The sequence below is a fragment of the Muscardinus avellanarius genome (genome assembly GCF_963383645.1).
Source record: "Muscardinus avellanarius genome assembly, chromosome: 4".
Lineage (NCBI taxonomy): Eukaryota > Metazoa > Chordata > Mammalia > Rodentia > Gliridae > Muscardinus > Muscardinus avellanarius.
Genome location: NC_137789.1, coordinates 114301724 through 114318363, shown reverse-complemented (window position 1 = coordinate 114318363; position 16640 = coordinate 114301724). Strand labels below are relative to the sequence as shown.

General features: G+C 32.9%; 1 protein-coding gene across 2 annotated transcripts in view; it reads left to right on the top strand.

Moving 5' to 3' along the window:
• Positions 1–16640, top strand: part of CTNNA3 (catenin alpha 3) — a gene marked incomplete at both ends in the record, with an annotated part of 1656346 nt that overhangs the window by 1516458 nt on the left and 123248 nt on the right. For both annotated transcript variants that reach the window (XM_080694112.1, XM_080694111.1), the window contains one exon: positions 14414–14595. In XM_080694112.1, the coding sequence (XP_080550238.1) occupies positions 14414–14595 (182 nt within the window). The remainder of the gene's footprint in view (positions 1–14413; positions 14596–16640) is intronic.

Here is a 16640-nt window from a genome sequence, read left to right as displayed (position 1 = left end):
GTGTTCAAAGGTGTGATCCTCCTATCTCAGTGTCCCAAGTACTGGTATTACAGGTGTGCGCCACCATACAAGGCTTTTTTGATGCAACAATTTATGTAGTGGTTATATCTAGAATTCTCTAGACTCTGATAGTTTCTCAGTATTTTCATATCTTTTATGACCATGATGCTTTTGAAGATACAGACTGAGCATTTTATAGAATATCTCTGAGTTTGGATTTATTTTATATGTTTATCATATCAAGTTTATGTATCTTTGAAGGAAATACCATAAAACTAATGTGTCATCCCTAGTTTGTTAAATTAGGAGATTCAAAATATCGTTAGTTCTCTTTCTGGTCTTTGGTCATTTGGCTAAGGTATTGGTTGCTAACTTTTTCCACTGCAAAATACTGTGAATTATTTCTTTATAACTAAAAAAAATCTGGGATAAATATTTCAAAACTATTTGAATTTTTCTCTTCCCAAATCATCAAGTACTAGTTTTAATACTTTTATTGGTGCAATGCAATTATACATTATAATGAGATTCAAAGTATTACAAACATTCATGTACCCAGCACTTGTTTCCTTCCTTATCCCATCTCCTTCTCCCTCCCCAATTTGTTAGTGAGATTACATAAAATGTAATCTTATTTGAACTGTTCCCTTACTCAATCGTTGTTTTTCTCTCCCGCATTCCCTGATCCCCTCCCACTATTTTTCTCTCCTCATTTGACTAAAATCCCTTTTGCTTTGTATTTTCATTTTCCCTTATAATATGATAGACAACATATGACCCTTGACTGACTGATATCACTTAGCATAATATTCTCAGGTTCTATCCATTTTCCTGCACATAATTTAATTTTAATACTCATCAGAAAATCCTGCCAGAACAAGTTATTACTGTGGTATTGCATATATTAATGATTTTCTATTTCTCCTATTTCTTTTACATTTATTAGTTGGAATTGTAAGGAAGAACTGCCCATGTTTACTTATTCAGCTATTTTTTTCTTTATCTTGTGGGGGTGATACTGGGGATTAAACCCAGGGGTGCTCTACCTCTGAGCCACATCTCCAGCCCTTTTCATATATTTTTTTTAATTTTGAAACAGACTCTTGCTAGGTTGCTAAGAGTCTCCCTAAGTCCCTGAGTCTGTCTTTGAACTTTTGATCTTCCTGTCTCAGCCTCCCAAGTATTAGGATTAAAGATGTGCATCACCACATACAGTTTCAAGTATTTATTTTTATCACTACATATGCATGCTTACTTTTTACTCTGATGACATGATTCAAGCTCAACAGATTTTTCAGTTTATCTTATTAACATTCATTGATGACTACCCCAAATAACCAACACATACATACCCACTTCTCCAGAAGGCATTGATCTCTCAGACCTCAGACTGACTAGTTGTCTAGGGATTTCTGACACAAAGGCCTTACCTTCCACCCCTCCACCTCCCACACACCCTGCTTGAAAAAACATTAGACCAGACTTTTCCTGACCTAGCTTGACAAAGCATTAGACAAGATTCTGCCTAAATTTAGCCTGCCTCTCTCTCTCTCTCTCTCTCTCTCTCTCTCTCTCTCTCTCTCTCTCTCTCTCTCTCTCTCTCTCCTCTTTTTTCTCTCTCTCTCTCCTCTCTCCTCCTCTCTCCTCTCTCTCCTCTCTCTCCTCTCTCTCCTCTCTCTCCTCTCTCTCCTCTCTCTCCTCTCTCTCCTCTCTCTCCTCTCTCTCCTCTCTCTCCTCTCTCTCCTCTCTCTCCTCTCTCTCCTCTCTCTCCTCTCTCTCCTCTCTCTCCTCTCTCTCCTCTCTCTCCTCTCTCTCCTCTCTCTCTCTCTCTCTCTCTCTCTCTCTCTCTCTCTCTCTCTCTCCCCTCCCTACCTCTCCTTCTCTCTCTCTCTCTCACTGTCATTTTCCTCACAGCATAGGCTTTGGAGAACTTGTATTTGCAAATGCTTTCTCTGTGCCTCTGAGATCTAAATTTTATTTCTGACTCTTGCCAATTTCCCAGGAAAGGAATATTAAGAAGCCATCCCTTCGAAATGTAATCATCAAGAAAGATAGGGCCTCTGTTTCCCAGTCTCTATTAGATATTAAGAACCTAAATTCAAAAAGTTCAGTTAGCAAACACAAGTAATCTAATCACACTGTCCAAAGCTCCTTCTAAAGTTCTTCAGTACTTTGGTATTTTTCCACTAGTGCTTAAAATTTGTTTGGCCTTTTGTGTCAGCAAAGTTGAGCTCAATCTTTCCTTTATTTCAAGTCTTGAATAAATTTTTTCTTGACTGTTTAACTTTTCTAGTGCAATTTTTATTTGACATCTCTAATTGGTGTTAAAAAGCTATGACTTGTAAATTTTCTGACTTTTCTCTTTGTAAGTATGGAAGGAACACTTTTCCATCATTTTCTACCTCCTTAAGTAAAATAAAAAAAAATTGTAATTTTACTTCATTTCAATTCCCACTTTGTAGAATTACTATTATACCTAAACATTTCCAATCTTCCCATATTCGCAATTGACATATATAGATATTTTTAAGAATTTTAGAATATTGGATCACTACAGTGAAATAAGGGAACAGTCATAGAAGATAAGTTTCAAAAGAAATAGATGAAAGCAGACATGCAAAGAAGGAAGGTGGCTATGAGAATATAAGCCTTCAGTAATATGTAATATTTTTCAATGAATTTGAAATTCTTAAAGAATGTAAGATAAGTAGCTTTAAATTTATTCAAATTTCAAAATATGAGACTTTTAGCAAACTAAAGGTCTTAGATCACAAATGCACACAAACAGTAGTTATTTAGTAGTGCTTGTAATGTAGGCAGAAATAAACCATATTTTATAATTTTAAAAATTGATATAAAATACTTTTATTTTACTTTATAAAAACCTATAAAGTAGTTAAGTAATATATTATATAAAATATAATTTTTTAAAATCATGATATTTCTGATTTTACTCAAGGATGTAAAAAGTGGGAGGAAAGTCTATCCACACTTAAAATAACAAAAGCCAGAAAAATCTATGATTCATTATATTTTTCCATAAAGCAATTGATATTAAACATTTCTTTTGTGGTATTGGAGATTGAACTCAGGGGCATATTATTTTTGAGCTACAACAGCCCTTTTAATTTTCTATTTTGAAACAAGTTCTCACTAAATCGCTGAGGCTGGTCTCAAACGTGTGTTCTCCCATCTCAGTCTCCCAAGTACTAAGCTATAGGTATGTGTCACCACACCCAGCTTCTTTTTTTTTAAACCCCCCAAAATGGTAAGTCATATTAGTGTAAAAATGTAACTTTCTTTGTCAATGAATATTATGTGATCCATATTGAATTGATAATCTAATGAAGGTAGATTTCGCATAATACATGTATGTGGATGTGACTACAAATATTAAACCTGTTTTTTTAATTTTTTTATTGGTGCATTGACTACATACATCTTAATGGGAAAGCTTGTGAAGATATACATGCACACATCACCCCATTAAATCCTACCCCCTCCCCATCCCATTCTCTTCCCTTCCCTCCTTCCATACTTGGCTTAGTGATTGACATCGATATGTTTTTTTTTAATGTACATCATGTGCTTCAGAGAGTTTCCCTCCTCTCCCCTTATGTCCCCTCAGTTAGGTTGTCTTGTTTGCTCCTCTACAGGATTTCCTTTTATACCTGGAGTTCCTCCTATGACCCATTTCATCTAAGCTCTCACATATTAGGGAAAGCATCCGTTTTCTTACTATTTGTGACTGACTAACCTCGCTTAGCATAATGTCCTCCAGTTCCATCCATTTCCCTAAAAATGCTATAATTGTGCTTTTTATGGCTGAGTAAAATTCCATTGTGTACATATCCCATAGTTTTGTAATCCATTCATCTTTTGATGGGCATCTTGACTGGTTTCATAGTTTGGCAATGGTGAATTGTGCAGCTATGAACATAGATACACATGGGTTAGTTTGGTAGTTTGGTTTGCTTTCTTTTGGATAGATACCCAGAAGTGGTATTGCTGGGTCAAATGATAAATTAGTTCCCATTTTCCTGAGGATTCTTCATACTGTTTCCCCTAGTGGTTGTACTGGTTTTAAATAAGCTATAGTCAGCACATTTATGTGGCTCATTAATCATGACCTTATATCTAATCATAACAAAATATACATTTACATACATGCATAATTTATGGACAAAAATGTCATGATTATTTGAAATTCTATATCATATTCTCAAAATTATTTTATTTGTAGAGTATGAAAAAGATAGAATTAAATGTTTAGATTCCCAGACTGTTAGAATAATAATCTAATTATTATTTTATAAAATTAAATTTGTTTCTAAAATATAACTAAAAATAAATTATGCATAAAACAGTGGACATAGAATTCTTCTGGGTGATGATGCTGCAAATGAGTCACCAGTATTATGACCAAACTAGATGAACTATGCTGTAATACAGTGATAGAATGGAGTTCTGAAGTAAGCAGGAAAGATTATGTATAAGGCAACAAGTCTCCATTTCCTGAGAGTTCTCTCTCCTCTTTAATTTTCTATTCCATTTTCTTAGTCAGAATAGCACACCTCCTGTCTACTTCCCACCAATTCTCTGTACACTGGGACATGGAATTCAGGTAACCAAACTTATTAACATGCAAAGTTAAAAGTAAATAGTTCCATCCTAAAAGCACTCTTGAGAATAAAACTAATGGGCTACTAGAGTTTGTTGCTTGAGTGCCTCACACTCTAAGGTTTACTGATTTATTTTAATATACTTTTACTGATACATTGTGATTATATATCATAGGAGGTTCAGAGTGATAGAAACATATATGCAAATATCTATGTTCTGTCAGTGTGGGCAGCATCAAAAGACAAAAAGCACACAAAATTCTGTAATTATGATATTAAAAACAATGAAATTGAATTTTTAGTCTAAATCCTGTGACACTGAAAGGTTAAAAGACTGAATGCACAGGCATTTAGATATGGCTTAGATATAGTATGGACATTTTAGTTAAGTGTGAATAAATGATGTATAGGGATGTTGCCAGATTTCTGATAAAATTTGGGCTTCTTACAGTATAAACATAGTATCTTAAACAAAGAACATTATTGTTTTCTTGGCTGGTCAGAATTCATCTAGAATACTGCACTTAAGTCTGGAAACACTGTATAACAAGGACAGTGACACATGGCAATGCCACCAAAGAAAACCCCTCATGCTGGGCATCAGGACAACATACTGTTGAGGAAGTGTGTGGAATTTAATAGTTCTTCAGAAGAGAAATATGTAAGGAAATAAGTGAAAGAATGAAAAGTTTACTGTTAATAGCATTTGATGACTGTTTACACACAACCTGAAGTCATCTTGTAGGAAACAGGTTACATCCAGTCTTTTCTGTTTTAGAAGGCTGAATTCAGGCTAGCAAACAGACATGCCAGAGAGGGGAGATGAAGACCAGTCTAATAACTAGCTCTGGCCAAAAATGCAATAGCCTGCCTTAGAAGGTAGTTCAGGCCTTTTGTTCAAAGACAAATATGAGGAATCAGATGAGAAAAGGGCTGACAACTTATTTATAACCTCCTGCTTTGGTCCTATCTCAAGTACTAGTTGGACCTGAGCTCATTGATGTCCTGGGAATGGCCCTTATTTTGTTGGAAAGTAAAATTTAGTGGTCTTAGTACCCCTTAAAGGAGTCTATCGGGCTCTTCAAAACTGATTTATACTAACTGAATTTACAAGATTGCAATACAGTGCAATATAGTTTATATATCTACATAAACAGATATAACTATATATGTAATATATATAATATAATTGCATATAATTTTCTTTAAAAGATCATAGTACTCACTAAAGTTCATTATTATAGTCAATTTTGGAAGACAATATATTATAACCCACTAGTTTGGAGGGACTATAAATTTTTTTTTTCTGAATCACTTCAGGGTCATTTCAAGCATCATAGCATTTTATTCCTAAATATGTCAGCAGTCATATAAAAAATAATGAACATTCTTTTATTAAACACAGTATGATCAACAGAGAAATAAAATTAGGAATCAACTCCTAATATTACCTAATACACAGTCTATATTCAGTTTCTCTAGTCGTCTAAAATTTGTGTCAGATCTTTATTTATTTATTTATTTGCCTGGACACAAACAGGGTTCACAAATAAAATACTACTACTTTTGATGTAAAAGAAAAAATGGTGGAGAGAGTCTTCTTCACTTTTAAGAAACATGCACATGTCCTCTATAAACATAATTTTCATACTTGTGACATGTGGATATTAATAGTATCTACTTTATCTTGTTATTATTTAAATAGGATACTTTTTCAAAAGTGCTGAGTGGTTGACTGTCAGGTACACCTGACATGAACAAATCTTAATTACCATTGCCTGCAGGACATTGCTAATTAATCTAATAAGCCAGATCATTTAATAATTAACACTTTGTGTTGACCCAGCCCCTGATAAATAATTATACATAATATTTCCTAATGGATCCCCAGGATATGTTTGATATCACAATTTAGTATGCTATAAATCTCAATGCATAAACTTTTCAATCATTTGTTTCAAAATTTTAATTAGGTTGAACTTTTTGTTAGTAGCACTTTAGAATTTTTCAATTCCCTCAAAACATTCTTTGATTTATGTTTTTAATATATTAAAACCATACCTATTCCTCAAATGTCCCTAGGGTTATTTAAGTAGACAAATTAATGCCACTATTAAATTTGAGAAATTCTGGAACTGAGAACATGAATTACCTTTTGGAGCAATTTATTCAGTATATACATAAACCATGGGTGTTGTGTATAAATTTACATTCCTTTTTAAATATGTTGTAGATACCTATTCAATGAGTGGTATGCATGTATTAGGAATTCCCTAAATTCATAAAATTTAAAATTAGTAATTATGGATTATTTGATAATACAACACTATTTTTGCATTTCATCTTTTATTATGGGTAGGGAAAGTAGCAACATAATATAATTTTACCTAAGTATTAAATTTCTATGAGAAATATTACAGTTAAGAACAGTACATAATTTAGTGAACAAAGAGAATTATTAATGGAAATACATGGATTTATACATCATATATGCTAATCAGCTGGACAATGGTTTTAAAGTTATTCACCTCTCAGGCATAGTTCTCTTATCAGAAAAATAAGTGACTTGGATCTGGGGACTTCTGAGAATGAAATGATTACCATTACCTTATATTTATAGCTTTTACTGCTTATAGAATGCATTGACTCAAAACACCTTATTTAATTCTAGCCTAGGCCCTTTGAAGTAGTCCAGACGACTGTTTTATTTATTTATTTATTTATTTATTTATTTATTTATTATATTTTTTGGTGGTACTGAGGTTCCTGGTAGCCCTTCTACCTCCAGGCTCCACTCCCAGACCTATTTTATATTTTTTTTTAAATTTGGAAACAGGGTCTCCTTAAGCCAGTGCGCGCGGTTGGCTTCGAACCTGCGTGATCTTCCTGTCTCTGCCTCCCAAGCGCAGGGATTACAAGCGTGCGCCACCACGCCCGGCAGATGACTGTTTTAAATGTGTTTTTTTCCCTAGTATTATAAAAAGTTTTGAAGACCAGGTTAAGGAATGTATTTATACACATTAATTATAAGTACCATTTACTAAAGTTCTTAAAATATTCCAGGTACTATTGTTTACAGTCATAACTCTAGTTCTCATATAACCTTTAAAATTTTGTCATTTAATATATATTGAAACTAAGGATTAAGATGATTCAGTTCCTTGCTACATAACACATGCTTGTTAGTGTTGGAAGTTAGATGGAAGTGTGAATAACAAGTTTCTGAGTTTTTCCTATTATGCCACATTTTATTTTTCTTTTCATTTCTGTTAAGGTGTAATGAAAATAATCTAGCATATCAATATTTTACATAATGAGTATAATGAAACTAAAAAGCAGATTAATCTAAATTAATATAATCTTGGAGTAATAATACAAATCTAAGTATGAAAGTAGACAGGGATATTATGCTAATTGAGCTCAGTTAGTCAGAGGAATTAAAGAGCAAATATTTTCTCTCATATGTAGAAGTTAAAGGAAATTCAGATTAACAAGTTAAGATGCTGGTGGACAGTGTAAGGGATTGGGGGAGGGAAAATAGAGATCTGATAAAGGAAGTAGCTCAAATAATGCTATGCTCACATATGAACAGCAGTCTAAATAAATTGAGAAGGGAGAAAGAGTAGGGTAGCATTTGAAGGAAAATACGTCAAATGCTGTGTTCAAGTATATTTCTGTTATTCTGAACTTCATGTGGATGTGTAATTACAATGCATCAGTTTTCAAAAGTGAATGGGAAAATGCATAAGGTAAATAAAATTATATCTCCATACCAGTAGAAACTTGATGTTTGTGCAATGTAAGTTACCAGGAAATTGCAAGATTAGTGCTACAAAATTTTGAGGCCAAAGCCTCAAATGCTTTGCTTTAGTTCTCGGCCATTTTTTGCTAACAATCAAAAACATTCATCATGTATTATGTCCTTGATTTCAGGAACTTATATTTTAGGGGAAAAAGATACATGATAGATAGACAGATGATAGTAAAATAAGACATATATATATATTGGTGGTTTGGTGGTACTGGGGTTCCTAGAAACCCTTCTACCTCCGGGCTATACTCCCAGACCCATTTTTATCTTTTTGGATTCTCCTGTCTCTGCCTCCCAAGCGTGGGGATTACAAGCATGCGGATTACAAGCGTGTGCCACCATACCTGGCTCGTGCCATTTGTATATTTGGATTCAGGAATGATTAAACAACAAGAGAGAACAATATGACAGTCTAGAGAAAAGAACTGATAACATATTCTTAAACTTTTAAAAAATGAATTACAGGCCAGGCATGGTGGTGTATACCTGTAACCTCAGTACCTGGGAGATTGAGAAAGGGAGACCTGAGGATAAGCAGGTTCAAGGACAGTCTCAGCAATGTAGCAAGACTCTTAGCAACTGAAGGAGACCATATTTCAAACCCCTGCCGAAAAAAATAAAAAGAAAAGTTCTGGGGGTGTAGCTCAGTTGTAGACTACTCCTCTGTCTCATACACTCACATACACTCATGTACACACACACACACACACACATACACACACACACACACACAATAAATTACATACAACTGAAGAACTAAGAAATATATATAAAGTATTTTATATATATTTGGCCTAGAGATATGCTTAAATTTGAACCAAGAAAAGGGAACAAAATGAGCAAATTAATTACTCTAAAATAATCTTAAGATATTTACATGCAACTGCAAATAGTTTAATTTAGCTGGAGTTTCAACTGTGTAATAAGAAATGAAATGAGGGAAATTCTCTAGTGTACATAATGTACATTCACAAACATATCAACGTCAATCACTAAAACAAACACAAGAAGGAAGAAGAGGGAAGGAATGGGGAGGGAATTAGGGATGGGCTAAATGAGTGGTGTGTGCATGTGTGCCTCTACCATCTTGGACCTCATTAAGATGTAGGACTTCAGTGCACCAATACAAAATTTTTTTAATTAAATTAAATTAAAAGACTAGTAGAAACTGGGCATGGCAGTGCACCCTGTAATTCTAGTACTTGAGAGGTGGGGATGAGAGAATTGCAGGTCCGAGGCCAGTCTCAGCAATTTAGCAAGACCTTCTTTCAAAATAAAAAGTGAAAAGGACTGGGGTGTAGCTAGATAGTAGAATTTCCAGTAGCAAAAAAAAAAAATATATATATATATAAATATATATAGTATATATATATATATATATATATATATATATATATATATACTAGTAAGAAAAAAGGTGTTGGTGAGCTTTGTGACATATTAATTCTATTCCTACATACATAAAGAGAAATATGTTTTTTATGCACCAAAAATCCCAAGAATTTATACTACTTGTAATAGCCAAAATGGAATATTTCCTGAAAGAACATTGATAGAAAAACAGATAAATATATGATATTTGCTTGACATACCTGCAAAGAGCAATAAGAATAAGAATATTGCTATAAGCAACAAAATAGGTACAATGTAAAAAATATGAACATTGAAAATAAAGTGACAAACAAAAGAGTAAATCTATGTGATTACACTTTTATGTTAAAAATAGGAAAACTTATAGTTTTAGAAATCAAAGTAATGATTGTTCTTAGGAGATAGTTGCTAAAAAAAAAAAAGACAGAAGGAGGTTACTATGGTGCTAGGAATCTTTTTCCTTGATTCAGGTACTGGGAACATAGATTTTCTCAGTTTGTGAAAAAATTTCAACTGTACATTTATGATCTGGGCATTTTCTTTATGGATTTTCCACTTTAAGCAAATGCAATGGTTATCTTTGAAAAACTGACATTTTTTATTTGACAAAGAGGCATGGATAAATGTTTTTAACAGAAAAATTGTGCAATTCTACCAAACTTAGTGAAACAGAACCCAGCATTGAGAGACAGAAGTGAAAATGGAAGAGGAAATGAGAAGAACAATGTGGATAGTAGTAAAGGGAACACGGAAAAGGAGATGAACATGATGACAAAAGTTAAAATGGACAAAATCCATCCCTAACAGAGTATCCTAAGTAAAGAAAGCAGAGAAATTGTTTTGTTAAATGATATTTCAAGATTGGGTAGAAGGCTATATAACTGAAAAATATGAAAATCAAGAGGATAAACTGGCTGAGGTGTGTGTGTGTGTGTGTGTGTGTGTGTGTGTGTGTTTGTTTCATCATTTTGTGATCAAGTGTTTTTAGCATTGTGATGGACTTACATTGTGAGAAGAAGAAAGGTCACAGTTAGAGAGATAGATAACAGACGAGTAAAGTTGGTTTCTAAGAGAAAAGTGATTATAGTTTGGAGAACAATTGTGCTTTAGAAAGAAAATGACAAATGTTATCCTGAGAACATGGATATTTGGGTATATTGTGGGCAATAATACTCATTTGTGTTACCATGATGGTAGAACAAAAACTCTTAGCTATATTTTCTGTTTTGCATCCTGTTTTATCATTATATTCAGTAAATCTCTTAACTTTTTGGAGATACCCAGTTTTCCCATCCATAGTTCTGGGATAATAATACTATGTTTATCATAGGAATACCATGATGATTGAGGTTTAAACAGATGCTTGATGCTTAGAGAGTATCTGGCATTTATACATATTAGTATTTTCATTGTCTGTGGCAACAGAATCCAAAATCAAAAGACATAATAAAAATTTTATTCATATATCAGAGATTCTCAAACATTTAACAGCAATTTGCATTTGAGTTCTGTTCTATAGGAGCCTAAACATAGAGCCAACTGGCCACGTACACCAGGGATTCCTCCTTACATGACTTGTCTTAAGCTTCATATTTCAGTTTCTATTTTTCTCATGCGAGGTAATACAGTAAGGAATTTTTACGCAGAATTGCTATATATATTCTCTCAAGTTTTATATTAAAATTTTCAAAGTGGTTGAAATTGATGGATGGCATTGAATACATTATTCATAAAGTCTCTTTAATACCTCAGTCAGGTGTCAGTTAGTAATTTATTGTTTCATTGTTTTTGTCCCCACTCCAAAAACAGGACTAAAATTCTCTAGAACTTTTAATTTTGCAGACCATTGCCCAACTTACCACTTTTATTTGTCAGAGATAAACATCCATTGATTGAATTCACCCAGTGAGTTGAGATGTTATTAAGGAAATCAAGTGTAGCTCAGGAGCTCTTTTGTTCATGACAGGGTTAGTCTCAATGTTACCAAGTAATAAACTCTGTTGCCTATATGCAGGTGGGTAGCAGTTGTATTTATTGACATTTTTTTACCTGGGAAAACTCATAAAGGAGGAATAAGTAACTTCCTCAAGGTCATATATAAAATAGATGGCATTTCAGGAAACAGAACCTGAAACACATGTGACCAAATTGCCCCTAGAGTAGTTCTGACTTTATTATAAAGATACTGGATAATTTTTGATAATGTGCCATTGTATACTTCATCATTATTCATCAGGTCCAGCATCACAAATTTATTATCTCTCAAGAGCCCCCAACTACCCACATATAGCTGGACATATTTGAAAGTTTGAACCATTGTTATGAGACTGAAGAGAATGTTAGTGATCAGTAGTCAAGATGGAGAAAACTCATTTCTGTTTTTGAGCTAGGTTAATGGTTTGATAGCTTATAATTTGCTTAACATGCTTGCACATTACTTTTGATTTCAGAAGTAGTAAGCTGTGCCTTCATTTATGTGCCCTGCCATATGCCAGCAGTAGTGAAAGTTGCTTTTCTTTTAACACATTGTATAGGGAGCATTTTCTGAAAGAGAGAGAAAAAAAATTGCACCAACTATTTTTCAGATTTTAAGAAAAAGTATTTGAATAGCTCATTAATTAAAAATCTTGTTTCATGCAGCCAAATTTGATTTTCCAATAAATTATATAAATATTAAATAAAATTTTAATGTTAGTTGTATGAATAGTTTTTGATAATTTTTCTTTTGAATATGAACTAGATCTCATTTATGGAACATTCAATAAGTCTCAAAAATTGAGCTAAGAAATTTAAAGGAAACATTCAGATCAGAAAGTTCTTATTGTTTTTACTATGATACAGTTAAGGCATGGTTAACTCTGAGATTTTTATAAACACTAAGTTGTTTTAGACTCTATGTTAGGCTTATAATAAATAAATAGCAAATGACAGACTTTTTATATTGATTCTTTGATTTTTTGTTTACATTTTCCATTGACCATTCTTTTAGTTTCTTTTATTTGTATATTAAAGTTTTGTGCTGCTCTATACTATTAACTTGGTAAAACATGTTTTTACTAAACTGTATCTAGTATTGAGAATATTGCAAAGCTTTTAGAGATTCTCCTTGGTTTCCCATCCATAGGTGTCTAAGCAATAACATCTAGACATACATAGGTATTGTAGGTAACACATATCCTAAGTGAATAATATGGTAAGCAAATGCCATGTATGTAATTTATCCTTTTCAAAACATTCCCTATCAGACCTAGATACACTCATCCTACTATGAAAATACACTTGATTTTTTTTTCGTAGGGCCTTGCACATCCTAAGCAAATTCTATACCACTGAGTACACTCCCAGCTCTGAAATTCCATTTTGATGATACAGTTGCATGGACAGCCTCACAAAGTTTTATGATCTTCAGATTCTCAAATCACTAGTACTTCTTTTTTTATTTGACAAAGTAATAGGTTATATGTACCAAGATTGTGAATAAGCTAGTTTAATAGTTGAGATGTTTTTCTACCCATCTTACATTCCAGATTGCAAATAGAAGATTTAGCTTGCATACTATTAAGGAGCAACATATTTGAGGAATTCTATCATGCTTAAGCAGATTAAATGTAATGTGCAGGGCATAATAACACCTCAGTACTCATTATGTTAATTGGTAGTAAATAAATAGCTAATTTATTAATAAATTCCACCCACAATGTTTTTATTTTTCTCTTATATAGTTTATGCAAATAGTACATATAAATATATTTATACTTACAAAGTATATATACATCCTTATAATTTTATACATGTGCTTATTTACATAAATATAATTTATACTGTTATAGTTTACTAATATATATTCGGTGCTTAAGTGTTTAAATGTTTATTTATTGATTTATCTATACAAATATTAGTCTAGCTATATAGAAATACATATGCATTGATAGCCAGATTAGCCCACATATGTAAATTCTCTCTCTCTTTTTTTTTTTTTTTTTTTTTGGTGGTACTGGGGTTCCTGGAAGCCCTTCTACCTCCGGGCTACATTCCCAGACCTATTTTATACTTTTTTTTTTTTAATTTGGAAACAGAGTCTCTTAAGCCATATATATGTAAATTCTTAAATATCACACACATACATGCACACACACACACACACACACACACACATATATATATATATACATATATAAATACACATATATAGATTCATATACAAAGTCTGATTTCAAATTACATTCTACTACTTTTTGAATTGTACTATTATTATCATTTAAGCTATATGTACTTTTTCTAACAAATGTGATATATTACATTAAATTTAATTAAAATTTTGATGCATTATAAATACCAGATTTGTTTTTAAGAAGTAGATTTAAGTATATTAGACACCAAAGTCTACATTTTTGCATGCATTAATATAATTCTAAAGCAAATTATTATAACCTAATAGTTCTTTTACTTTAAAAAATAAACCAAGAAAGTTTTGATTAAATGACTTAAACTGTGAAGTGTCTCTGATTTTAAATGAATAGGTTTAATGAATACCCTATAATGACCACTTCTTCCTCAACTGCTTCCTACATAGTAGTCCAATTTTAATTCTAATTATCACATGTTCTAGGCTAAGATGACTCAGCTGCCTGAGGCAGAAAAGGAGAAGATTGCTGAGCAAGTGGCTGATTTCAAGAAAGTAAAGAGTAAGCTGGATGCTGAGATTGAGATATGGGATGACACAAGCAACGACATCATTGTTCTCGCCAAGAAGATGTGTATGATCATGATGGAGATGACAGACTTCACAAGGTAATTATGTACAAAGTGACGTGTAATACTGATAATGGTTAGAAACATTTGTCACATTAGTGAGACTTCATGTTTCTCTGAGAGGCACTTGCCAAAATGAAAGGGCAGAGGAAAAACAAAGCAGAAGTAGAAAGTGGTAGGCATATAACTCTAGAGGTTTGGGTGAATAAATATGGCAGAGATTCTTATAAGCTGCCAAATAACTTGGATACCAAATTATACTTTCCCACCTTCAACTTCCTCAGAAAACTTCTCAGTGTATCATGCTAGCAAAGGAAATAGACAAGTCAAGTTATTGTTACCGTTAAAGCTATCTGAATGGTTGACTTTTTATAGCTAAATAATCTTAGCTATAGTAATTTAGAGTGTCAACAAGATTAGTGGCATCTTTTATTCCTATATATGTAAACTAGATATATTTAAAACTACAATGATTTAAAGATAACCATGAAGAAATTATAGGTTTTGTATATATCCTAGAAATAATAAAAATGTCTGTTATACCTTTTCTTCTTTGAAAACCATGAAAGAAATTTTAATCAGCATAGCCAATCCAGAATACAAGGGGACCCATGTCATTCACCCTATCCTGGAGGAACTGACAAAGGCTTGAAGTTTTATAGAGAGGGAAATGAAGACAAGGGCTGAGGTTTGCATAGCCGGAGGGTTTTCATAGCTGCCAAAGCCCTGATCCTGATTAGGTTTGGTCTCTGTCTTTATTATCTTAGGATCTGTTAGACAGGCTGTGTCTTTCATAAGAAAGTTGCTATTGCCTAGGGTGTAGGTTGGACTCATCATAAGATATTTATAAGGCAGGTCTTGTTCCTAGAATCCAAGTTAACTCAGCAAGGGAGACTTGTGCAATGGAGGCAAAGATTCCAAGTCTACTTAATACTTATTTGTTGGCAAAAGGAAGGAATCAAAGTCGTTGCTACAATTCACCCCTCTAGTTCCTTCTTCAATCTTGAGGCAGTCGGGGTGTTGGCCAATTTGGCATTGTAGGTGTTTTGGCCCTTGGGATAACTAGTCCTTAAACAACAGGGCAGATGCTTAAGCCTAAAACTAGAAGCACCAGTATATATTATAAAGCAGGCTACAAAAAGAAGTCGAAGTAAGAAGATATCAAGATATCCAACTAAATAAAATCTAGGGGTTCTCTCTCCTTTTAAATAGCTCTATCAATCTGAACTACTACTACAAAAAACATTTTGGGGTCATAAAGTAAATCAAATTAGTCATTGTTCTGTTTCTATCTAAATAAAGGACCCTTGTGTAAGCTATTGAGTTCCATATTTACGCAGATTCCTGACAAAGGGCTTTATTAGGCAGTCATTCCGAAGAAGCCCTTGTAGAAAACTTCTTAGTTTTACTTACTTTTTTTAGGGCTGACACAAGTGCATATTCAAGTTACACTTAAAAACGCCATCATCTTTATATTTTATTTTACTTTATTTATTTTATTTGTGGTACCAAGGATTAAATCCACAGTAATTCTACCTCCAAGCTATACCCCCTTCATACCTGTCTTATTTTTTATTTTGAAAGAGGTTCTCACTAAATTGCTGAGGGCCTCACTAAATTGCTGAGGTCTCAAACCTTTGATCTCCTGTCTCAACCTCCCAAGTACTGGGATTTCATCACAGGTCTCCGTCACAGTTTGATTCTGAATGTGAAGACTAATAACATGTTTATTGTTATAACATTGATATAATTAACCTATATAGAAAACAATAAATAAATAAATAACCCAAGTCTCTGTAAACTAATGGGTTTAATTTGCATAATTAGAACAGACACCATTAAAATAATTACGATATAAGAAGCAATACTGAGCAAATGAGTTAGAAAATATCTTTCTAAATCTTGGCAGGACAGTAACAGTTATAAGAGAGAATATGTGTAGTGACCATTTTGAACATAGAACTTATAAAGTTGGATATTATTTTTAAAATGGTTTACCATTCTTATATGCAGGAAGAATTTTAAAATACAAATAATATACTTTACTACATGGAAAATTCTATGTAGCATTTTAAAATATCTAA